Source organism: Sorex fumeus, unplaced genomic scaffold (assembly GCF_029834395.1).
Source record: "Sorex fumeus unplaced genomic scaffold, SorFum_2.1 ptg000025l, whole genome shotgun sequence".
NCBI classification, from domain to species: Eukaryota; Metazoa; Chordata; class Mammalia; order Eulipotyphla; family Soricidae; genus Sorex; species Sorex fumeus.
Genome location: NW_026606082.1, coordinates 584,163 through 610,207, shown reverse-complemented (window position 1 = coordinate 610,207; position 26,045 = coordinate 584,163). Strand labels below are relative to the sequence as shown.

The 26,045-nt window shown below is 58.3% G+C and overlaps 1 protein-coding gene across 2 annotated transcripts in view; it reads right to left on the bottom strand.

Annotated features, from left to right (window-relative positions):
• WSCD2 (WSC domain containing 2) overlaps positions 1-11,556 on the bottom strand; it is a 43,645-nt gene extending 32,089 nt beyond the window's left edge. Inside the window, exons 1-2 of one of the 2 annotated variants that reach the window (XM_056114462.1) lie at positions 11,553-11,556; positions 966-1,371 (exon numbers count right to left, since the gene is read on the bottom strand). In XM_056114462.1, the coding sequence (XP_055970437.1) occupies positions 966-1,353 (388 nt within the window). In that variant the 5' untranslated portion in view covers positions 1,354-1,371; positions 11,553-11,556. Of the gene's footprint in view, positions 1-965; positions 1,388-11,552 lie in introns of those variants that run through there. The other variant, XM_056114461.1, reaches the window with a different exon arrangement.
• Positions 11,557-26,045: the final 14,489 nt, after the last annotated feature.

Here is a 26,045-nt window from a genome sequence, read left to right as displayed (position 1 = left end):
GGGAACAGGTGAGTGCCAGACAAGAAGAGCCCTCGGTTCTGATGTTAAATTGAACCTTGTGCTAAGTCTCCTGCTTATCTGCCTGTGAGCTGAGGGCGGGGGAGGGGGCGGGTCTGCGGCTTCCCATGGGGTTTGCATCTTCCCCACCTGGGGTGCAGGCTAACACCAGCCTCTAGCTGAGCTGCTGGAGCGTGGAATCAGGCGATGAGGCACGTCGTGGTCTGGCCCACGCGGATCACTCTGAAGGCGCCAGGCGTGACACTGCCGCTGATAATAAAGCAGCTATTACGTGAGCGATCGTGAGGCAGGACGGAGGCTAAGCACAGGACGTCTGTCATTCCCCTCACAGAAACAGGGGGAAGGGCTCGGAGCACAGTGGCCGGCGTGAGGAGTTCCTCCGGGAACGGTGATCATTACCAGGCGCGAGAGTGGATTTTTATTCCCTGACCAGCTGCGGGAGGTGTTTCGGCCGTCACCCACACCCACTCTCTGGCCGGGCCGCGACAGGGTGTGAAGATGAGGCTAGACTGGGAACGGTGACAGGGACAGTCGTCCTGGCAGAACCAGGGTCTGATCCATGTGTGGCCGTTTTCAAGCCGTGTGACATCCCGCAAAGGCTTTCCCTCTCTGGGCTTCCGCGTTCTCCCGGGGAGAGAGAGTGGGGCTGACACTGACTGTTGACCTCCAGCAGAATTCACCGGCAGCATTGACTGCCTCTGAAACTCCAAATTATCATCTCCCCCCACTACCCCTCTTTTTTTTTTTTGCTTTTTGGGTCACACCTGGTGGTGCATAGGGGTTACTCCTGGCGGTGCTCAAGGGACCATATGGGATGCTGGGAATCGAACCCGGGTCGGCCGCGTGCAAGGCAAACGCCCTCCCCACTGTGCTATCGCTCCAGCCCCCCCCCCCCCCCATCCTTCACCTCCTCCCGGGACGCCAGGGCTCGGGCTCGCCCTGCTTACCTCGCTCCTCCTCCTTCTCCCGGAGGACCCTCCCCTTGAGCGCGCGGCTCCAGGCGCCTCCATAGTCGCCCAGCTTGGCTCTCTCACTGCTGCCGTCCTTGCCCTTGAACCAGGGCCCATACCTCCGGGCGATGCTCGAGGCCTCCCCCGCGTCCCGGAAGCCCCGGCTCAAGTGCAAGTCGCCCGCGAAGGGCAGCTCGGCGACCTCAGCCGGGCCTCCCGCGCCCCCGGCGGGACTGGCCTGGTTCTGGGAGACGGCCGGCTGGCCCACGAAGCCCGAGTGAAGGAAGACGAGGCTGCCTGCCGTCAGGTAGAGCGCCAGGAAGGTGAAGAAACGCACGGGTTTCCGGCGGAAGTACCGCTGGAACTTGAGCCAGAGCTTGGCCATAGCAGGACCATTCCGGACCGGCTAGGCTGGGGCGTGCGGGGAGAAGGCGCGGCTGGTGACGGGCTGTTTCTTTTCCGGCTGTTTTCTCCAAGATCCCCTCAAGGGCAGGGTCCCGCTGGGTCTTCGGTCTTATTCCCTCTCCGCAGGCGACAGCCACGTGCAGAGACTGGGGATGCCAAGTTCAAGTCCAGCACTTGACCAAGGCCCAGAGAAAGGAGGATGGAGCTCGTCCACAATCCCGAGGTCCTGGGGTGCTCCGGGGGGCCAGCAAAGGGGTGGTGAGGCCGGAGACACCCACTCCTCGGGGGAAGGGCCCATTTTTCTACATCTCGTCCTTGACCTTGGAGAGGTCCCTCAGGGCTGTAGAGAGGGGAGCTGGAGGAGGAATCCGCGGTGACCAGTGGCCAGGCCGGGCAGGGCTGGACTGTTTCACTGAGGGCCTTTGGGGGCTTCTTTTCCAGGGAGAGACCACTTTGGGGTGTCCAACTTGGGGGAGTGATAGCTGGTCACTTCCATGCGGTCAAACAGGAGGACTCAGGGCTGTGACCTGCAAATGAATCACAGAAATGGGGATCAGAGGTGTGTCCCCAGCCCCCAGGGGCCAGAGTCAGGGGCTGGGGAATGTTCTGGAGTCCAGAGAGGGGAGGGAAGGAAACGTCCGTTGGTGCTGGCTGGAAGCCCGGGCCTGGCTTTCCTCCGGCTCGGCTTCTGCCAACACCCCTAGAACCTGGGGACTTTGAGCCTATCGCTCCATCCAGAGATGTGCTGCCATGCCCACACGAACGTCTCTGGCTAGCAGGCACGGACTCACGGGTCGCCTTCACTCCCGGCAGGACTTTCTGCGTCCTGGACAAATCGCCCGCCTGTGCGAATCCTGGCCGATACGGAACCAGACCAAAGGCATCTTCTGTTTGGTTTCCCAGTGACCAGCACCCACGTGCTTTACGGGGGGACCACAGCTGGGAGTTACAGAAACGAAGACCCTGCAGAGACTGGCGGAGAGACCCGATCTCTAGCCCTTTTCCTCTCTCTACCCAAGAAGGGAAAGGGGATGGCATCCCATATGGTCCCCTGGGCACCACCAGGAGTAACTTCTAAGCGCAGAGCCAGGAGAAACCCTGGGTGTGATCCCAAAAAACGCAAAAAAAAAATTTATTTTCAAATTTTTTTTCTTTTTGGGTCACACCCGGTGATGCTCAGGGGTTACTCCTGGCTCATGCACTCAGGAATTGCTCCTGGCGGTGCTCGGGGGACCATATGGGATGCTGGGAATCGAACCTGGGTCGGCCATGTTGGCTGCGTGCAAGGCAAACGCCCTACCTGCTGTGCTATTGCTCCAGCCCCTATTTTGAATTTTTTTGCATTTAGAAATATGGTGGTAGGAAGGTGCAATGGTGGTAGGATTGGTGTTTGAATATTATTAGTAACTTTATAAGAATAAAATAAAAGGGTTTTTTAGATTGCATTCATCTGGGGGAAATAAAGTAACAAAATAGGAGATTAATACCCAAGAATAGCCGAGATCAGTACCAGGAGGATTACTCCATGGCTTAGAGGCCAGCCGGGCATTCTAGGGGAAACGGCAGCTCAGATAGAGAAGGGAGCACCAAATAAAGAGTGTTGGGAGGATCCTCCCAGGAGGGGAGATGCATGCTGAAAGTAGACTATGGACCGAACATGACTGCCACTCAATGCATCTCTTGCAAACCACAACACCCAAGAGGAGAGAGAAAACAAAAGGGAATGCCCTGCCACAGAGGGGGGATGGGGGTGGGAGGGATACTGGGACCCGTGGTGGTGGAAAATGGGCACTGGTGGAGGGATGGGTATTTGATCATTGTATAATCGAAACCCAAGGGGGTCCCTGAGCCACATTTATGCCCATTTTACAGAGGGGTGGGTGTGGAGAGCGAAGGAAGGAAGCCACAATCCGTAACGCCTGCCTTTCTGTTCTGTTCTGATCTTGTTTGGGGACTGCTCTGAGCGAGCTCTGGGCTTGCTCCTGGCTCTGTGCTCCAGGACGGCTCCTGGTAGTGCCGGAGATTGAGTCTGGGTCAGCCACACTCGAGGCCAGAGCCTGACCTGCAGTACTACCTTCCATGGCCCCTCATAGCCCGTGTCTGAACTGTCCTGTGCTTGGCCTGGCCCGGCCTGGAGCTCCCCTGGGCATTCAGAGACAGACCTGGCAACCCACGACCGTAGTCTGCCGTGACCCAGTGGCTCGGCCGTGTCAGGGTTCCTCGAATACACCCCAGGAGCCCGGTGCAGCATGAAGGCGCTTTTGCCTCTCCAAGCAGGATGTCTGGTATGACTTCCTGGCAGCGTTATTGAGTCCAAAGGGTGGAGAACTACAGCACTCTGAGTGGATATTCAGGATGCACCACTGAAAGTGAATGTCAGGGAGAAAATTCTTTCATTGGGGGGGGGGGGGGGGGGGTGCTGGTTCATATTACCACCAGCAGGGGGCAGGCCCTTGAGAGCTTGGTCGATCCATGGGATTCCATTGGTGGCCAATGGACCCTCCAAATGAGGAAGACTCCCCCTCCTGACCCAGACAGCAGTGCAGGGAGTTCAACGGGGGTTCAGGGAGGGTCCTCCACAGGCCAACCCATTCATGACACCACCGAGAACTGGGCACCCAATATGACCAGTTACTGGTCTAGGTAGGCACTTGGAATAAATAGATCAACAAACAAAACATAATCTATTTCCTTTTCATTTTTTGTTTTGTGCTTCTGTTTTGGGGCCACCCCTGGCAGTGCTCAGGGCTTATTCCTGGCTCTGCACTCAGGGGTCACTCCGGGAGGGACTCAGGGGACTCTTTGGAGGGACTGGGATCAAATGACGGTCAGTTGTATGCAAGGCAAGTGCCCTGCCCACTGTTCTGTCTCTCCAAACCCCCGAATCTATTTTCTTATGAGGCTAGACTATTCCTTCTTCCATCCATCAATCCACTCATTGGCTACGGAGTCTGTCTCTGAATTCCCGATGATCTCCAGGCTTTGCCGGGCCTGAGCGGTTCAAAGGATAGGGGCTCAAGGGGGCTGGGGGTAATACGAGCAGTAAGACGCTTGTCTTACATGCAGCCAACTTGGGTTCACTCCCTGCCGCCTCACAGGATCCCCAGAGGCTTGCCAGGAGTGATCCCAGAGCCAGGAGGAAGCTGGGAATGCCCAAACAAACCCAGCACAAACACCAAGGCAGGCGTTGCAAACTGTGTTTTTGCCCTGGCACATTCTGGGTTCCAACCTCAGCTCCACCACCCACCAGCGGGGCAGCCCCCAGTGCTGCCAGCCCCTCTGTAAGTGGGCGCATGAGGCAACAGGCACTTAGTGTGTGGCTCAGAGATTCTCTTTTCCTTCTCGTGTGGAGGAGAGGGGCTAAGACCAGGTCCTTCGAATGCCCGTGAACCTTTTGATGGACGGACTTTCTAAGAGTCTTTGATTCTCTAACTTCAAGCTTCCTCTCTCTTTTCGTTTGCTTGTTTGTTTGTTTGGGGGCTACACCTGGTAATGTGCAGGGTTCCTCCTGGCTCTGCACTCAGGAATTACTCCTGGTGGTAATCAAGGGACTGCAAGGGACGCCGCGGATGGTGGCCGCAGGCAAGGCAAACACCCTTCCTGCTCTATTGTGGCTCCAGGCCCCTCCAGGCTTTCTCTTTAATCCAATCCATCATCCTTCCAGGGATCCATCAGACAGCTACTCACCCACCGGTTCAGTCACAGTCGATCCACCCGTCCATCATCTCTTCCTTACTCTGTCCATCCATCACCCGCCATTACTCATCCTTTCATCCATCCATTCATCTATTTAAGTGAACCATGAGACTCATCCATCCATCCAACTCTCCATCCATCCGCCCAACTACCTGTTTCTCCATTCATTTGAGAACAGCTGGTTTGCCAAATCCGTGGGTGTGCCTGTGAGACACACAGGAAGACAGACAGAGGGAGACAGGGGCAGAGAGTGTGTGTTTGGGATGCAGATAGAAATATTTCAGAGCCTTCTTTCTGAGAATCTGAACGGGGGAAATACCCATTTCAACAACCCCCCTTGTGCTTCATCACGAAGCCAGAGAAACGCCTACAGAGGCTGTCGATGAGTGTGTCAGATGCAGAACATCAGTCAGTATCCCCAGCTTGGGTTTCATGACACTCGCTTAGCTGAGGCTTCTCTCAACATACCCTTGCTCCAGCTGAAGCCTCACGACGACACCGGAGTGAGAGCTATTTTACAGGTGGCAGGAGTGAGATGCAGAGAGACTTCATGACTGTTCAGGGCCACACACACAACTGGGGAGAAGTGGCTGGACCGTGGGGGCTCCTGACTCGGCTGCCTTCAGCACGTGTCTATCTTGAACACAGTCCCCGGAGAACCTGGTGAAAGCTTTTATTTTTTTCCTTTCTGCTTTTTTGGGCCACACCCAGCAATGCTCAGTGGTTATTCCCGGCTCTGCACTCAGGAATCACTCCTGGTGGTGCTCAGGGGACCATCTGAGATGCTGGGGATCCAACCAGGGTTGGCCACATGCAAGGCAAATGCCCTTCCGGTGGTACTATCGCTCCGAACCCCCTGATGAAAAATTGTCTTCTTTTTTTCTGTTTTTTGGGGGGGTTGGGTCACACCCGGCGATGCTCAGGGGTTCCTCCTGGCTCTGAACTCAGGAGTCACTCCTGGCGGTGCTTGGGGGATTATCTGGGATGCTGAGGATTGAACCCATGTTGGCCGCGTGCAAGGCAAACGCCCTATCTGCTGTACTATCGCTCTGGCCCCTAAAATTTTTCTATGCTCCCACAGAGTGCTTGTGCACGAGCTCCTGATGTTCAGGTTATAATGTTGGGGTGGTTCTGGGATGAGAAGTCCGGGGCCAGACGAGCCCCGAGACATGAGGGTCTATCCACTGGGAGGGGGCAGACAGTGCTTCCCCAGAGAGGACCTTTAGAGGGGAGTCGGAGTCGCCTGGGTGAAGGAGCAGCAGAATATGCCAGGAGGAGTGGGGAGCACACTCCCAGCACAGAAAGACGAGCCACTCGGACGGATCACAGCGGGAAAAGGGTTCCACAGAGGGCAGACGCTGGGCTGTCCTCAGCGCCGAGCTCGGGAGACAGACTCCGTTCCCAAGACAAGCCCGGACACCAGTGATGGTCACATGACCTCCTATGGGCTCGCAAAACCTCCAGGCAGTGCTGTTCCCTCGCAGAACACACACAGGCGGATCTTTCCACCCAAGGGCCAGGGAGAAAAATGCCCAGCGGCCCTGAGGACATGCAGGATCCCACAGGAGGGCAAGAGCATGGTGCTGGAGGCAGCCCGACCTGATCTCCATGCATCCTCTTCCAACCTCCCGCTGCGTTCCCAGGGGGACTAATTCGGCTTCTCCCTGAGATCCCTCTCCTGTGAAGAATGAGAGTCTGGGGACTGGAGCGATAGCATTTGCCTTGCACGCGGCCTACCTGGGTTCAATTCCCAGCATCCCATATGGTCCTCCAAGCACTGCCAGGAGTAATTCCTGAGTGCATGAGCCAGGAGTAACCCCTGAGCATCACCGGGTGTGACAAAAAAAAAAAAAAAAGATGAGCGTCTGGGTGGCTGGAGCGATAGCACAGCGACTAGGGCGTTTGCCTTGCACGAGGCCGACACGGTCGACCCGAGTTCAATTCTTCCGCCCCTCTCAAGAACCCAGCAAGCTACTGAGAGTATCTCTCCCACACGGCAAAGCCTGGCAAGCTACCTGTGATGTATTCTATATGCCAAACACAGTAACAAGTCTCACAATGTTACTGGGCCCGCTCAAGCAAACTGATGAACAACGGGAGGACAGTGACAGTGACAGTGAGAGTCTGGGAACCAGGGGATGGTTCACTGGTTCTGAGACAGGCCTCATGCACAAGGGGCTCCAGTTTGAGACCTGGGCACCACAGGGTCCCACCAGCACTGCCAAGAGCAAGAGTTGGGCTGGCCTCCAAGCCCCAGGACCCAAACAAAACAAGCAAGCAAGCAAAAAGAAGCGTACAGGTCTGACAGTCCTGCAACGGTGCTGCTGAAAGACGGAATTTAAAATTTCAGGATGGCGTCCGGTGCGCAGTAGGTGCTCAAGAAAGCCCGTCTCCACACGTGGGTGGCTCCTGGTAGGCACGTGGGGCCGCCGCAGCCCATCTGTGCTGCCGTGGAGACGGCAGAGACGTGGTTCCCGTGGCTTCCCATCTCTCTGACGCTATTTCTGGGTCTGGACCTTTTTTGCTGCTCCCTTCTCTTTCTTTTCTATTCCAACACATCTTTTCTCTAAGTGGGTGCCAAATGGGTTTAGAGAGGATAATGAGCTCATTAGAAGCTGGCAGGGAACAAAAGAGATGGGGGTGGGCCGGGGGGCCGAGTGGGGGACCCCACCGGGGGAAGGGGTACGAAGGGAGCTTTTCCACCATCCGGGTGTGCTGGGAGGTGGGGGGCCCTCCTGGAGGGAGTTCGGGCGCTGTCTGTGGGCTGGGAGCCCCCACTTGTGGAGGCTTGAAAACTGAGCGAGGGGCTGGGATGCTGGCCTCCCCCGGGGCTGAGATTCTCAAGCATGGCTCCATGCCACGCCCCGCAAAGCCAGCGACAGCCTCAGAACGTTCTGGGCCCTGCAGAGACACATCACGCCTTCCTCTGCCAAGCCACAGGCCCACCTGCCTCCAGGTACCCCGGTGCTGCCAGTCCCTCTGGTCCAGGACAGCCAAGTTCTCTCCCCACCCACCCCCCTCGCTGTATCTCAACTAACAGTCATCCTTCCCCGAGCCTCAGGGCATCACAAACCTCTCCCTCCTGCAGCCTTCCAGGCAAGTGGGGGGGGGGGCTCTCCCCAGGGCCCTGTGTGCAGGTATGCTTGTGTGTGTGTGTTGGGGGGGTGCTTGCTCAGCCCTTCCGGTCTCCATGTGATCATTACACCCCTGACACCACAATGGCTGGATTCTCTCCTGTCGTCTGTGAGCTGTGACCCCCCATCCGAAGGCACCCACCCTGCCCTGAATGCAGGAGACCCGGGTTTGAGCCCCCGCATCACATCTGGTCTCCTGAGCCCACCAAGAGTGGTCCCTGAGCACAGACACAGGAGAAAGCCCTGAGCTTGGCGGGTCGGCTACATCCCCCACCCCACCCCCTCACCCATCACCAAAAAAAAAAATCCATCTCCCAGTGAGCTGGACTTTAGGGCTGATGGGAGCTGTGGCGAAAAGAAGTTAACGTCTCTTCCTCTCTCTTCGCGGGTTTGCTACCTCCCCCCACCCCAGCCCTCCGAGCCTCAGTTTCCCCCGCCGCTGAGTTCCCCCTGTTTCCCCTGCTCCCCCCAAGCTCGGCCGGGAGGCCCCTCCGTGGACCGTGGCAGACTGGCAGACTCGGCGACTGTGGTTTGTGCCTCCAGCTGGAGCCTCAGGGTGTCTAAACTCGGCCTATTTTTAGCACCTCAATGAACCGCTGGCGCTGAGCAGTCAAGGAAATGACCGGTTGGCAGCAGCGCCCACAGGGAGGCCGGGAACAGGGTGGCGTGTGCTAAGGCTGCATCCCCAGCTCCACAGGAAGGCCGGGCCCCCTCCGCCACCCCGAGACCGGACTGCAGGAAGGCCGGAGAGAGAGGCCGGGGGCAGGGCACGCGCCTCGCACACAGCTGGCCTGGGCGCCATCTGTCGCTCCACAGAGTCCGCGAGGATCCCTGAGCACAGCGTCAGGAGTCAGCCCTGAGCACAGCCGAGTGTGGCCCTGAAGCCAGCACCCCGCCCCAAACCAAACAGAGCCATCACCCAGAGAGACTCCGATGTGCTCGGCCTTTTCCTTACCACCAGATGGGCGAGATTCCCTCTGTCTGTCTCTGTCTGTCTCTGTCTCTGTCTCTCTTATCTCTCTCTGTCTCTCTGTTTCTCTGTCTTTCTGTCTCTCTCTGCCTTTCTCTCTCTCTCTGTTTCTGTCTCTCTCTATCTCTATCTCTGTGTTTCTGTATGTCTCTCTGTCTCTCTATCTCTGGTTCTCCCTCTCTTCTCTCTCTCTCTATCTCTGTCTCTCTGTCTCTCTCTCGGGGCTTACTCCTGACCCCAGGCGAGCCCCCTCCCTCCTCCCCGCCGTGTCTCCCAGAAACAGACAGAGACCCTCTAACACTCTTTCTCTCAGCCGCGGACCCCTTCCCCTTTGTCCCGACCTCCTGGCCCTTCTTTCCCGACCAACCACTCGGCACGTGAGAGCAAGGCCAGGAAACATGGGCGATTCCTCCGTGGTGCCCTCCTGACCGGTCACCTGAGCCCTCGGGGGGTCTAGAATCCCAGCAGTCCAACTCATGTTGGGGAAGAACTGTGCACGCACACATGTGGGCATGCGCCGCACACATATACACACATGTATACACGTGCGCACACGCAAACACAAGCACACACATGTGTACACATGTACGCACACATGCACACACATACACACACGCTGGCTGTGTCCAAGGGGAACACGGTGGCCCCGCTGGACCCGCACAGTGAGCTTCTCTGAGCCTGGCCTGGTGGCGGGTGTCTGCCTGCCCACATGGCCCAGACCCCAAAGCAGAGCTGAAGCCCACCCAGCAGAGCCCGGGGTCCACTGTGCTCCAGGGCGGGCCCCCTCCCTTCTCGTTCATCTTTCCCCAAACTCGGGAAGATAAACGAGAAGGCCCCGCGCCATCCGCTGCCCGGCCCGCACACCCAGCCATCTGCCGCGAGGTAATTAACTAAAAAAATCCGAGGGAGCATATGGTGCCCATTAGGAAAAAATATTAAAATTGCCTTTCCCCCGGTGAAGACCCCAGTGTGTCTTGTTCCAGGGGCACACGCGAGGCCCTCTTCACTCGTGACCCCGAAGCCGGCTGTGCCAGCAAGCGGGAACGACGGTGGGAGAGAGGCGGGGACAGCCGGGCCTGAGCCCAGCAGTCTGACACACAGCGTCCCGGGTCGGGGCCTCTCTGAGACTCAGTCTCCTCCCCTGAAAACCGGGAGCAGTCAACTCTGTCGTGAGTACTGGAAGGACTGAGTTCATGCAAACGTCACGCCAGCCATGAAAAAGTTACTGTACCTTAACAGCATGGGTTACTGTTGACTGAACAGCTCTGCTGTGCCAGGCACTGTTCTACACACTAGGTCATTGCATTCTTCTTCCCAGTGGTATTCAGGGACGACCCCTAACTCAGTGTCAGAGGTCACTCTCAGCAGTGCTCAGGGAACCATGAGGCATCAGGACTCGAACCTAACCTCCTACCAGGAAGGCGTGCTCCATCCCGGAGCCCACCCCAGGTCTGCCGCCTTGTAAGAAACCACTCAGCTTCACAAGTGGTGGGTAAACAAACAAGCTGTGTCCAGGCGGGGGATGAGTCTTCCGAGCATCAAAGCCCGAGCCCTTAGGCCTGTAAGAGACCGGGCGGGCGGGCGGAGGAGCAGGAGGGTGTCAAGCCCTGCATCCTGGTGCTCTGGGGAGGGCAATGCCTCGGAGCAGGGAGAGGGAAGAACCAGCCACAGCCAGCGGATTCCAGGGGGCAGCTTCTGCTGTTCAGCACCCGCCCACCATGTGAAACAGACTCCCCCCCACCCCCGGACCCCAACATACACATGGACTTTAGGGGAATGTGCTAAGTTACGGTGGTTCCTCGGGTGGAAAGGATGTCCCACACTGGCGGGCAGTGTGTGTGCGTGTGTGTGTGTGTGCGCGTGTGTTCGTGTGTGTTGTGTGTGTGTGTTGTGCGTGTCTGTGTGCGTGTGTGTATTTGTGTGTGTGTTGGGGGAGCGATGGAGTTGGGTGGTGACTCTCCATGCTTCCTGCTTGGTCTCCTGGGAACCCAAGCCTGCTCCCACAGGCACGAGTGTCCTTAGGGGGACGGTGAATGCAGTGACCCCACAGTGCCTGGGTCAGGGCCCCGGGGAAGGGGTGTGCAGCGGGGCAGCCGTGGAACAGGAAGGAGTGAGTGCTGACCGCTCTCGTGGGCCCCGGAGGGGTGGGAGAGACTCAGGGCGCGGGTCACCGTCTCTGGCCTTCCCTGCCGGGCAGCTGGAAGCCCTTGGAGCCCAACTCTCTGTGCTCCCCAAGAGGGACGCCAAAGAAAGGCCCTAAATCCCCATCATTAAGCCATCTGGAGTCATCCTTCTCCTGGGAGCTGAGTCGCAGGTCAATTAGAACACATTTGCATCAGTTCCTTAATGGGCTGCTAATTGTCTGGGGGAGATAATGGATGGCTCGGCGGGCTCTGGGCAGAATGTTTACCCACAGGGCAGACCCGCTGGGTGGCAGGGGAAGGAAAGGAAGGAAGGGAGGAGAGGGTGAGGGAGGAAGGGAAGGGAAGGGAAGGGGAGGGGAGGGGAGGGGAGGGGAAAGAAGGAATGGGTGGGGAAGGGGGAAGGAGGGAAGGGGAGGGAAGGGGAGGGGAGGCCCGCCCCATCCCCCCACCCCTCAGCCCTGCAGCAGCCCCAGGACAATGCCAAACCCTTTGATGCAGCTTTGCTGGAGAACTTGTCTTTGCAAACACGGGGCAAGGTTAAGCCCTGGCACCACCAACACTGCAGGCCCCACACCTGGATCTCAGCTCCCGAAGGGCTCCTGCGGCCCTAACACAAGGTTCCCGGGAGAGCCCTGAGGCCTCAGCACCCATCCCCCCAGGCCGGGTCCAGCTGCCCTCCGGCAGGAATTCTGTTCCCCGCCCCGCACAACCCCACAGCCCTGCGTGTCAGGGCTCGAATTCTCCCTGGAAGACAGCCAGGCCTCGCTGCCTCCCGCTCACCCGAGGAGAGCGGTGTCCATGAATTATTGATCACACCGTCTCTCGATCGCCCTTCCACTGCACACAGCCAAGGGTCAGCCCAGCAGCAAGCCCCTCCCCTCGGGCAGAGAAGAGCCGGCGGCGGAGCGAACACCAGGGACCGCCTCTTCCTGCAGGGGCCGCTCGGGAGCCTCCGGACGGCTCTTTTCCACAACTGGCTGCAAGATTCGGGGGAGGTGTTAGTTTGGGGGCCCCCCAGCGCTGCTGAGGAGCCACTCCTGGCTCTGCACTGGGAATTACTCAGACGGGGTGCCAGGGATCAAGCCTCGCTCAGCCCACGCAAAGCAGGGCCCTCCCCGCGGTCCCATCACTCCGGGCCCCTGGCTGCTGTGGACACAGACAGTGGCCGGGAGCCTGGCAGTTGGGCGGGAGCTGCCCACAAGCATCGAGAAGGAACAGAGGCGCAGAGTCTCAAAGCCACAGGCTCTTTACCCAGAAAACGGCTGGGTTTTCTGGGTAAAACCCAGGGAGGTGACGGCTATGGAGGACCTCAGCCCCCGCCGCACCCCCAAAGACTGAGCTGGGATCCAGGCATGCCGTGGAGGCTCCCTGCCGCGACGGGTGTTGTTGGCATCTTCCTGCTCAAGTGCACACGACCAGGGTCCGGGGCTCTGCAGGAACCTTGGCCGGAACCCTGACCCACAGGCTGAACTCCCTTTGGAACTGCCCTGCCTGGGCGCTCCACTTCCCAAACTTGCTTAAAGGGGCACAAGCATCCCCCTCCCCCCCCCCACACACACACACTGCCCACCCCCACCATGTTCTCATTCCCTGGGGGCTGAGGACAGCCTGGAGGCCCCTCTCAGCTCACGAGGGGACGGGGACGGGGACGGGGGGGGGGGGGGGGGGCTTGCCATCACCAGAGGCGAGTGGACCCGCATGGGGAGGGACAGGGATGTCATTCATGGGGAAGGGAGAGGCCCAGACATTTGGGGAGGGACCCAGACCCATCTACTGGACAATAAACTCAACCTTCTTCACCTTCTGAGTTTCATACGAGAATCCTCCATGGAGTCCCACAGTGCAGGAAAATTCACTTTTGTACTAATCCGCCCAGTAGACACACGACCTGCCTTGCACGGGGCTGACCGGGGTTCAATTCCCCGCTCCACAAAGGATCCCCTGAGCACTGTCAGGAGTGATCTCAGAGTGCTAAGCCGGGAGTTATGCTCTAAGCACTGCCAGATGTGGGTCCCTCCTGCAAAATATATGTATTAAGTGACAGGGCTGGAGTGGTAGCACAGCGGGTAGGGGTTTGCCTTGCACGCGGCTGACCCGGGTTCGATTCCTCCGCCCCTCTCGGAGAGCCCAGCAAGCTACCGAGAATATCCTGCTCGAATGGCAGAGCCTGGCAAGCTCCCCGTGGCACATTCGATATGCCAAAGACGGCAACAACAAGTCTCACAATGGAGACGTTACTACTGGTGCCCGCTGGAGCAAATCAGTGAGCAACGGGAGGACGGTGCTCCAGGCCTGGAGGAAGAGCACCAGGGGGAGGTAAAGCCCCACACACGGCCAGTCCCGCTGTGATCCCCACCACCCCAGAGGGTCCTCCAAGCTCCACCAGGGGTGATCCCTGAGCACAGAGCCAGGAGTCAGCCCTGAGCACCCCCGGCTGTGGCCCAGCCCTTCCTGACCACAGACACACAGCAGCCAGACCCAGGCTCTAGCTTCACTGGCAGGACATTCCAGAAAGATCAAAAGGAAACCAGCCAGCCAGGGGGGTGGGCAGGCAGGGGCTCCAGCCTAAGGGCTCAGGGGGAGGAATAAAAGGCTCAGGGGGGAGGAATGAAAGGTAGGGAGTGGGGGGGGCAGGGGGGCTGTGGTAGCTGTGTTCTGGCCCCCTCCCTGATGGCACCCGCACTGTAGCACTGTACTGTCCTCCCGTTGGTCATCGATGTGCTCGAGCGGGCACCACTAACGTCTCACAACAAGTGGTGAGACTTGTTGTTACTGTGTCTGGCATATCGAACACGTCACGGGGAGCTTGCCAGCTCTGCCGTGCGGGCGAGATACTCTCGGTAGCTTGCCGGGCTCTCTGAGAGGGGCGGAGGAATCGAACCCGAGCTGGCCATGTAGGCCTTGCGCAAGGCAAACGCCTTACCCACTGAGCTATCGCTCCAAGCCCCCCCCACCCGCATTTGCTTAAAAAAAAAAACAAAAACAACAAAAACAAAACAAAACAAAACACCAAGACTGAAACTACAGCACAAGCCTGGGCATCTATCTTGTCGTGAAATTACTAAAGCCAATCCAGTGCTCTTTCTCTGCAGCGCTGGCTGGCGGCTCTCTGCAAGGCAGAGGCTCCGAGAAGCCCTCCACCCGCCCCGGCCCTGCTGCCCACCTGCAGGGCGGCTCCGGGCAGGGGGGTCCCCCGGAGGCAGCTGGTTCCCCGTGACCCCCACCCCAGGCCGCCCTGCACCCAGAGCGCTAACTCAGGGCGGAGGGCTATTTTTGCTCTCAGAGGTACCAGCCCCCGGTACTTTCTCCGCAGGCAGCCACACCCCCTGCTGTGTTTACATAAAAACACATTTGCACGCGGCTTTGTTTCCACATTCGCCTGCCTCAGCCGCCTGGGTTGTATTAAACTTGGGGCGCCCTGATTAGCTGGCTGGAGGCAGCTGATGCTTCATTTCTGCACGGCACAGAGACGGCACCGAGGCACCCCGTGCCTGCTGGGGCCAGAACCAGCATATCCCAACCTCCGCGCAGCTGTCAGCAGACAGGGAGGGGGTGGTGCACCGAGGGGGGTTTGTTGTTGTCGAGGGGGGAGCCCTGGGCCCTGCAGGATCTTCAGAAACATCCTCGGCTTTGTCTGCTGGCACCCTGCCTGCTCCCACCGCCATGACCCTCTAAGCCACACAGGGCCTGGGAGAAGCGCAGAGCACTGGAACGGACTCTGCCCACGGGAGCCCCGGCTGCACCCCTGGTACCACACGGTCCCCCGAGCACTGGGAGCGGCCCCTGAGCACCCTCAGATACGGTCCTCAAACGAAATGTCTCTGCACACGGCCAGACTTCCTTCCCCAGGCCGTCACCGTCACTCCCCTCTGCCTCCTGAGAGGCCCAAGGGAAGGAGAGAAGGTGCCCGGGTCTCCCCCTCAGGCTGCACTCGCCAACCCCCCACCTGCGTGCTCAGCTGGGAGGCTTGAAGACATCTCAAGGGAAGAGCAGGGAGCACTGCTGGTCAGGGAGCCATCAGACAGGTCACCACGGGGCAGGGGCCAGGCCTGTCTCCCTCGGCCCGCCCTGCCCCGGTACGCAGGGCCCCGCTTCTGCCCGGGACCCAAACAAGGGCACTTTGCCCTCTGGTGGGCAGGCTAGGGTTGAGCCTAGAAATATCAGCGGCATGGGGCTGGAGCGATAGTACAGCGGGGAGGGCGTCTGCCTTGCACTCGGCCAACCCAGGTTTGATCTCCGGCATCCCATGTGGTCCCCTGAGCACTGCCAGGAGCGATCCCTGAGTAGAGCCAGGAGTGACTCTCGAGCATCACCGGGTGTGACTCAGAAAGCTAATACATAGCACAGTGGTAGGGCGTCTGCCTTACAAGCGGCCAACATGGCCGACCCGAGTTCAAGTCCTCCGCCCCTCTCGGAGAGCCCGGCAAGCTACCGAGAGTATTGGATATGCCAGACACAGTAACAACAAAGTCTCCAATGGAGACGTTACTGGGCCCGCTCGAGCAAATCGATGAACAACGGGAGGACCGTGATATTTATCCGCTGTGCTTCACTCAGGCCCCGATCATCGTCCCTTGGCTGAGGGCATTGCGGCCTTTGGGCGGTTTTGAGGCCCAGACAGAGAATGACGAATGACCGGGGGCGGGCAGAGACACACACTCCACGAACATGGAGCTGAAGGCCCACCACGTGGGCTCTGGGGAGAGGCCCCAGCTACAGGTCGAAGCAGGCCGAAGGGCGGGTTTACATCCCACCATCCTGCAAGACCGGCTGTCCCCGGGGAGACTCACATAGTCACACACATACACGGATGTGACCCTCACACCTGCACACAAACACACATTCGCATAATACACTCACTTCTATAAGACACACATACACACTCACCTATATATTCCAGCACACACGTGCACATCTCCCCACACTCACATGTAAACACAAACACACATATACACACACACACTCATGTTCAAACTCCAATACACACATGCACACCTCCCCACACTTATATGTGAACACATATATACACACTCACATACACGTCAACACACACATGCACACACACATACACACACATACTCAAACACACATGAACATTCCCCCACATTCATATGTAAACACGAATATACACACATATACACACACTTGCATACATACTTCAACACACATATGCACGTATACACACATGTACACAAATATGCACACATACTCAAACACATGTGCACATATGCACCCTTACATCTATATATAAGCACATATACACTCTCACATAGACACACACACACACACACACACACACACACACCACTGCACCCAGACCTCTGCCCCGCCAGGAGCACCCACAGCACAGAACCCAGGGAAGGCCTGGGGGGAGACCGAGCACTGCCCTGCCCTGTCCTGTGTCCATTTAGAGTTTGTTTTCCTCCCGCGAAGGATCCAGGAGTGCGGCCTCCCCGGCGGGAGAAGTGGCCAAGAGAAGCGGCCTCCGCTGGCCCCCGGGGGCTGCCGGAACAGAGGGCGCCTTGTCTGGGCGTTGTTCTCATCCCTGTCAGCGCCCTGGCAGCCAAGCCACCCTCCCCGGCCCGCAGAGCCACTGACCGGCTGCCCTCTCCAGAGCATCAGCCCCACTCCCCACCCAGCCCTCCCTCTCCGGGACCCCTGGGCTCGCAGCCCCCCAGGCCCCCTGTAGCAACCCCAGTGACGCCTTTCAAGCCTGCAGCATATGAGGGAATGGCAACTTTGTAGCCGATATTTAACTTTTGATTTTTTTGGGGGGGGGCAGTGTTCAGGAATCACCCTGGCAGTTCTTGGGGGACCAGATGTGGTGCTGGGGAGCAAACCCAGGTCCCCGGCCCCTGTGCAAGGCCAGTGCCTGACCTGCTGGACCATCCCCCAGCCCATCTGTGCTCGTGATTAGGGTCCTCCCAAACTTTAAGTGCTGGGCAGTTGGGCCGGGGGGCTGGGGCCGGCGGAGAGAGGAATCTTTCCAAGAGCACAGGCAGCACCGCTGGGTAGCTGGGCTCAATACAGGAAACTCCCCAGCCCTGGTCCACACGCGCCCTGCCAGCCTGGCACTCCTGCCCAGGCCAGTTCAAATGTGAGCTGGTTCCTACTGGCCTTGCTTCAGAGACCCGTAAATAAATGTCAACAGAGATCAAAAGCCAAAAGCCACAGTTAATCTTGGACCCATGCATGACTGAACAGACCGTGGGGGGGGGGGGGACGTAAATCAGAGGGGGGTGGGTCAGCCTGGTGCCCGCCCAAGCAGAGCCCCCGGCAGCCTCTTGCTTCCATAATCCAAAATTATTGCCATGCTCCCGGTTGGATCCCACAGTCTTGGGATGGACCTCACCAGATATAGCACTGTAGCACTGTCCTCCCGTTGTTCATCAATTTGCTCGAGCAGGCCCAGTGACACTTGTTGTTACTGTGTTTGGCTTACTGAATACGTCACGGGTAGCTTGCCAGGCTTTGCTGTGCGGACGAGATACTCTCTCTCGGTAGCTTGCCAGGCAGATATAAACTGCTAAAAATTCTGGTATGCGGGGTTCTGTGACTGAAATCTCCAGGCTTTCTTGGGGTCCGGATGGGCTACCTCTCCCCCACCTCCCTGTACTTCCAGAAGCCTTGACAGTCACAGCACACCCCAAAGCCGCCACTCAGTTAAAAAGCTACTCCAGCCTTACCGTCCTAATAAAAATACTGAACGCCCTGAACAAACTCCATGGCCTCTTAGCACCTGTATTGCAAACCATAATGCACAAAAGGAGAGAGAAAAGAAAAGTGCCTGCCAGAGGCAGGCGGGGGATGGGGGTGGGGGGCGAGTGGTTGGAGGATAGTGGGAGGGAAACGGGGGACATCGGTGGTGAGAAATGTACAGTGGTAGAGGGAATGGGCGTTGAATCAGTGTATGACTCAACCCAACCATGAACAGCTTTGCAACGGTCTATCTCACAGATATTCAATACCCTGTCACTGTCCTCCCGTTGTTCATCGATTTGCTCGAGCAGGCCCAGTAACGTCTCCATCTTGAGACTTGTTGTTACTGTGTTTGGCATCTTGAATACGTCACGGGGAGCTTGCCAGGCTCTGCCGTGCGGGCGAGATACTCTCGGTAGCTGGCCGGGCTGTCCGAGCGGGGAGGAGGAATCGAACCCGGATCGGCCGGGCAGTCTGCACGCAAGGCAAACGCCCTACTGCTATGCTACAGATATTCAATACAAAATTTAAAATAACAGCAACAAAAAAAGTCATAAATAAGTAAAAATTAAAAATAAATGTGAGCTCGGGGGAATCCCTTAAACACTGACTGGTAACGTTTTGTCCACAAATTGTCCTGAGTATCTGGGTAGGGGAGGCCCAGCAGCACTAAGTAGGGAAGAGGTGGAGAGCCGCTCTCCCCGGGGACAGGCGTGGTTTCTTGGTTTGACGCTCTGCTGGCATTTCAGAATCATCCTCCAGTCGGAGAGACAGTACACGGCTTAAGGCATTTGCCCGGCACGAGGCTGACCTGGGCTGATCCCTGGCACGGCATAATGCTGTCCCCCGCCCCAACCCCCCCTACACACACACACACACACACACACACACACATCTCCTAGCCGTGCCAGTCACAGTCTCTGAGCACAGAGCCAGGAGTAAGCACCGAGCACACAACAAACCACAATAAAACGGAAGCATTGTTTTTTTTTTTCAAATGCGCATTGACTGAGAGTGTGACTCTATGTCAAATGACTTCAGCGGTGACCCCATGTCAGGCCTGCTGCCACCAGGAGCCCAGAATACAGACTCGGCCCACCCACTCGCCCCTCGTCCATCCACAGGAAGTTGGGGCCTGGAAACTGGAACCTAGACAGCTTCCTGCAAAGACACAAGGAAGCCCAGCCAGCCCCCCGCTCGGGGGCCCCCACCAGCCAGCAGATCTAGTGGGGGCTGGGAGGGGCAGGAGGGCAGGTCACTCAGAGGACAGTGGAGGGTAACTGGCGGTTGGGGGGTGGGTAGGGACAGGAGGGAAGGCCTCTCCGAGGAGAAGAGAGAATGACTTACTAGAAGATTCCAGTGGCCCGGTGGCAGAGCATCCTCGGGACCTCGGACTGGCGCTCGCGGGCCCGTTTCTGCTCCTTTTCATACCCTTGACCTCAAGAGTCTGTTCTCTAACCAGCTAAGCTAAACCAGCGCTCAGCGGGAGCCCAAAATAGCGATGGCTTCCAGGCAAAATTAGTACCGAGTTGATCTCACCGCATTCATCACTCTGCCTCCAACCTTGTTATTTTCAGGCAACGGGCACTCAGAACAAGTGGAGGGAGAGGGAACAGGGACGGGGGAGTGGAGAGGGGGTGCCCCTGCGGTCCTGCGGGCAATCGGGGCTCTAGAGCAACACCCGGCCTCTCTCGGCTTGAGAAAGTTCTGGTTGATGACCGCGCCACCATCCCTTCCTCCTGCCGTTAATACCGGGCAGGACGGACACTGGTGGCCGGGAAGTGGGGCTGGGTTGGGGCAACCCCACATTCAGTTCCCCAGAGGGGTCCTAATTGGTGTCAGCTGACCAGCAGAGCCCACCCCCTACCCTCTCTTGCCACTCTGGTTGGTTTGGGGACAGACAAATCCTCTCTTTAGAACCACGAGGTGGCCTGGAAGGGCAAGGTTCTCCTTCCACAGGGACCTGGCCCCGAGGAGAGGCAAGTGTGGCTTCCTTGTCACTGTCCCGGGGAGTCCAAGGTCTGGGAAAGGGAGGGAGGCAAAAACCTTGGCCCGGAGGCTCTCGGTGCCTGGATCGAAACAGACCTGAAGCAAGGTGCTGTGCTCTGGATGTCTGTGAATCAAAACCCATTCTTCACTGCTTAACTCCTGAGACAGTCGTTCGGAGCCGTGCTTTCGCCACTCTGAACATGACGGGGTGGGGGGTGGGGGGCGCCCAAGCCGGGTCAGGGCAGGAACACAGACGGTCAGAGAGACGGGAGGGCAGAATTCCGGGAAGGGCTGAAGGCAGCGCGAGGGTGGATTTCTGAGCCAGAGACTGGGGGTGACCATGCAGGAAACCTAAGCACAGCCCCTGGCTGCCCCCCCAAAGACTCGCTACACCAGCATTGGGGGGACCTCTGTTGGCTTGTGTGTGTATGCACCAGCTTCTCTGCCATCCTCAGCCCCCAGTGAGGCAGAGGGGCACCCTCCCGCTTACAGACGAACAAGCTGAGACCCAGAGGGGTGAGGCAGAGCCCCAGGCACCGGCAGGTCTCCTCTCCCCCCTCCCCACCCACCTCTGGCAGGATCCCAAGGACAATAAACCCTCCCTGGAATGGCCAGGGACCGGCAGGGCCCAAGGAGCAGACTGGGGAGGCACACGGTCCTGATAAAATCACAGCGCAGGGATCCCGCCCACATACCAGCCCACGTCTATTCCCAAGAGTCCCTCAATGGGGGGCTGGAGCCATAAAACAGCAGGGAGGGCATCTGCCTTGCATGTGGCCAACCCAGGTTCGATTCCCAGCATCCCGTATGGTTCCCTGAGCACTGCCAAGGAGTGATTCCTGAGTGCGTGAGCCAGGAGTAATCCCTGAGCATCGCCAGGTGTGACCCAAAAAGGAAAAAAAAAAGAGTCCCTCAATGTCCTGGCAGGGCAAGTCTGACACCAGAGTCATTCCACAGGTACCCCACGGGCCTCGAGGCTTGGACGTCCCAGGACAAGGGCACAGAGAGCGGGGAGGTGCTTGAGTCCCTGTTCCAGACAGATGCACAGAGTGCAACACACACGGCAGAAGAGGGAGGGACGCGGCACCGAGGAGTTCCCCGAGGGCCAGGACCAGCCGTGACAGAGCCACCATGCCGGCATCCGTCACAGTCCATCAGAAAGTGAGAACGTTCTTCCCTCCGAATTTGCGTTCCCTCCCTCACCATGACAGCGGCGCCAGGGAGCAAATCTCTCCCAGGTGCTAATAAAACTTTCACATGTCCCCGCCGCCTTTGAGAACATCCTGTCTCTGGCTGCCCAGGAGCGCCCGGCTCACAGGACTGCCTGGCCAGAGGGCCTGGCTCGAGCGCAGTGAGCTGGTTCGGTTTCTGGAGTTGAGCATGGTGAAGCCTCTGTTTAGGGAACTGCATGTCCATTTCAGACCTGCCGTTCGGTTCACTTCTTAAACAGTTCTCAGTTCAGAAAATAAAAAAGTCAATTTACTACATTTCTTTGAGCACCCAGCGATGCTCAGGGGTTGCTCCTGATTCTGCACTCAGGAATTACTCCCGGGGGATCATATGGGATGCTGGGAATAGAACCCAGGTCGGCTGTGTGCAAGGCAAACCCCTCCCCACTGTACTATCTCTCTGGCCCCAAAACGTCAATGTAAAGGGGGAGGCGAATGAGAGACATGCAAGAACCACGGAAGGGAGACCAATGAATTAAGTTTGGGCCCAGTCTCAAGAGAGGCACCTCCAATCTGCCCATCAACTCAGCTGATGGGAGAGCTCAGTCTATGACAAAAATAAAATAAAATCAAATCAGGGGCCTGGGCAAGAAGGACCGTGTCCCCCTCTCTGCTGTCTCTCGTCATGTTCCAAACACCCTGAGCCAGGCCCCATGACATTCTCCTGAGCCGGGATGTGAGCCTTGTACCTTGTGATGCCTTGAAGCAGGTGACCGGTGTGAGGAGAGAGGACGCAGGGAAAGCAGGCGTGACAGGAAGCACCTTTGGGCCAAAGCGTCTCTCAAGCTGCTCTTCCCGAGTCCCACCCAGGCCCGCAGTGAAGAGAAAGGCAGGTCACGCCCGGTCCTCGCTGGAGATTCTGTCCGTGTGTCCCTCCGCAGGAAGAGGGGAGGAAGCACAGACCGCAGGCTCCTGACTGCCTGCAGGAAATCACACGGACCGAGCAGGGCGTGGAGGAAGCCAAGGACGGAGCAGATAGGCAGAGCAGAGATTCAGGAAAGGGCAAGCTAAGCCCTGGTGGGAGGGGTCAGGGCTGCCGGTACCCCCTGGAGTGATGGATGAGGGAGTGGGGACCAAGGACTTCCTATGGGAACAGGGTGATGGACTGGTTCTCTCTTGCCCGGGGCAACGGAAGTGTGATTCTGTGCCTCTGTGAACGTGGAGGAATTTCTTCTTCTTCTTTTTTTTTTTTTATCTGATATAGCATTTATTATGGAAAATGAAATGCAAAAAAATTACATTTTCGAAGACAAAGCTAAATCATCACATGAACCTCAGTATCTTAAGCATCCATTCAAAATTCAGGTTGCAAATGAATGTGAGAGTATCTGTGATCTCAAAATCTTGATATAGCTTTATATCAATAAATAACATTCCCTTTTCCCCCTACGAATGAAGCTTTATTGGTAGGTAGACTTTAGGAAAATGGGAATGGCTTAAGAAAACATCTTACAACTTTCACATACGGATATCATGGATATCATGAAGAGACATAACTTTAGATTCTAATATTAGCACTAGTCATAAGTTGAATTTCATTTTGACGATTACCGTTTCTTCGGTGATTTTACATTACACTACCCTTTTGGTCTCCTCACCGGACTCGGAAGGAAGCGTCCACAGGAAGCTCGCTGGGCGGGAAGTTAAAGGTTGTGATTTGGGGCCCAGAGAGAGCTTGCCTGGGACGTGGCCCACCGTGATTCAATCCCCGGCACCCCCTACGGACCCTGGAGCTCCGCTGGAAAGTGATGCCTGAGCACAGAGCCAGGAGTCAGCCCTGAGCATCGCCGGGTGTGTCAGTGCGGAACCCCCTTCCTTCGTTCCCAGTTTCCTGAGTTAAACTGGGACAAATGCAGGGCTGTGGGGCCACTCGGCGAGTGCCCCCAGCCCCTCTGAGCCCTGTTTGTGAGACTGGCCCCCTCAGAGGTATTCCCTAGCACTCAGGATCTCTGTGTCTCAGTCATGCACTCACAGCCTCTGGCAGCCGCTCCGTAAGGTGTTCACCCATCCCTGTCCGCGTCTCTGGCACTTTTCCGCCCCACCACAGCAGCTCCCGGACACACACACACACACACACACACACACGCATGGCCTCTGAGACACGCCCAGGGCCTGCAGAGGTCAGCAGATTTCAGGGGAGAGCCCGTCCACTCCTCTTCTGCTGCCCATGCCCTTTGGCGCCTGTCCCCCTCTCTCCCCGCTGTGGCGGTGTTTGCCAATGTACATTTCTCCATCCACCTTCCTGCTCCCCCTTATCAGGACCCTGGGGAGAGTCATGACCCTTTCAGCAGGCCCAGGAACCACCCCTCGACCCCCCCCCCCCCCGCCCATCTCAAGATCCAGCCCCTCGGGGCTGCTGCAAAGCCCCTTCGCTTCAGGGAAGAGGAGAGGAAACCGTGGGCCACTCTGAGAAGGTGCTTCAGTGCCCATGTGGACACACAACAGCGTTCCCACTTTGCTGTCCTCTTCCTTTGGGCGCCATCTCCTGGGGTGCTGGGGGAGAAGCCCGTAGGACCCGGGGCCAGACCCCAGGTCTCCCACATGCAAGGCTGGTCCCTGGCCCAGCATCCACTTTTTAATTTTTCTTAGCGTTGGGATCACAGCAAGCAGTGCTCAATGATCAGTCCTGGCTCTGCACTCAGGAATTACTCCCGGCGGTGCTCGGGGAGTACTCGGGTGGTGCTCAGGATGCCGGGGATAGAACCTGGGTCGGCCGTGTGCAAGACAGACGCCTTCCCCACCGTGCAATGGCTTGAGGCCCTCAGCATCCACATTTTCAGAGCACAGAGATTTTGAAGCAGGCCAGAGTCCCTGGGACCCCCGAGAACCGCCGTCCTTACAGTCCTTAGGCCAAAGGCAGCCTCTCTCGAGGGTTCCGGAGGGTGCCCCCCATTCGGGGGGGTGGGGAGCGCTCCTGGGAACAGCACGGGAGGCAGGAAGCGTGGAGCCGGGCACGGAAGATGCTACGTCTGCAGCAAAGGCAGTGAAAGGAGCCATTCATTCCTGTGCCCGCTGCCGCTGGCCTGGCCCGTCCGTGTGTTGTGGAGCCCCGGGGACTGCGATCAGGGCAGAGCCGTGAGGACTGGCCCCAGCCCCTGCAGGGAAAGGAGAGCCCAGGCGGGGAACAAACACCCTGGCGTTCCTGGGCGCTGCCTGTTGTTTATCGGAGATGGAATTTCCTTGGCACTTGGGGGAAAACAGATGCCAAGATGCGGAACAGAGTCTCCTCCCCCCTCCCCCAGCAGTGCTCGGCTCCTGTGTGTCTGCAGACACAGGCGACGTGGGTGTGAGAGAGGAACTGTGAGCACTGGCACGAGGTGGGGGCGGTGCTGGGGCCCCCGCTGTGAAGGAGGACTGTCCAGGAGCCGTGGGAGTGAGGCAGGCTCTGGAGAAGCCCGAGGCAGGGGCCGAGAGCAGCGTGGCCCAGTCGGATGGGGCCCGGCTGCAGCCTCGGCCTCCCTCCTCCAAGCTCCAGGGCTAAGGGCCCCATCCAGATGACCTTGAGCAAGCGACCTTTTTGAGCCCCAGTCTCCTCCTCTGTCCAATGGGCAGAGGGCAGGGGAGGAGTCCCGGGAAGGGTCTTGTGACACTGATCAGACGGAACCTTCCTTCTAGAGGTGAGGAACCTTCCCGATCAGACCGGCCCAGAGCTCCCCACCGGGCTCCCCCGAACCCCAAAGCAGAATGTCCACGTTATGGTAGCCACAGAGACCCATGCTGTGGGCACGCGCCCCGTGCCAGACCCTGATTTTGGGTGCCAGGGCCGCAGGCAACACACCAGAGCCCAGTGGCCCAGTGGCCCCGTGACTGATGCCTTCCCCCCGTTTTCCTCCCTTCCGGGCCCATAAGTTCAAGGGACGGGCGGGGGGCGGGGTGGCTCCCAGCGGCAAGGAAGCTGGGCGTGCCTCCCCCCTGACCCCGGGGCTCCCGTCACATCTGGGCAGAAGCCTCGCCCCCTTTGCTGTGCCTGGGCAGGTCTATCTGTCTGTCTGTGCTCACAGAGCCCACCTCCAGAAGGACCAACGCGAGGAGCCCGTGTTTGGCAGCTTTCTCCTCCACCGGGCAACCCCGACTGACCGACCGGTGGCCCGAGGCTGGGCGCCAGGGGTGGGTTGCAGCTGAAGTTCTTAAGTGGCCGCCACAGCGGAGGGTCAATAATTTATGCTAATGCTGCAGTTTCACCCTACTGACCTCCTTTCGGGAGCGTGTCAGGGAACCAGACACCCAGAGATTAAATTGCTGAACGGCGGGCAGCGGCAGCGGCGGGCAGCGGGAGGCACCGGCGCCAGGATGCCCTGGGGAGAAGTTCAAGGACGGGGGTCACCGAGCAGCCTGAGGGTGCTGTATGGCTTCGGAGCAAGCCCCAGGCTCCACGGCTGCACTGGGGTGGGGGGGCTCCCTTCTGCTGCCCTGGACGGTCAGTCCTGAGGGCATGTCCCGTGGGCAGTGACCAGACGAAAGGCTCGGAGGGGTGGTGGGAGCGAGCAAGTGAGGGCCAGGCAGCTCCAGGCAGGAGAGAGGCCGGAGCTGGGGTTTGAACTCCGACCTCAGCCTGGCTCAGCATGGCTGTCCTTGGTCCCGGGGCCACTCTGCTTTGGTGGGGGCCACACCCAGTGGTGCTCAGGGCTGACTGTGGGCTCTGTGCTCAGGGAGCACTCCCACCATGCTCAAGGCCACCCTCCACACAACTGGGCCGAGCCTCACGCACGAGTGAACACGTTCCAGGACACTCCCTACCCCTCCTCCAAGAGTACCATGCCACATCTGATGGGGTTCAAATAGTAGGCGACCAATCACAGAGGAAAAAAATA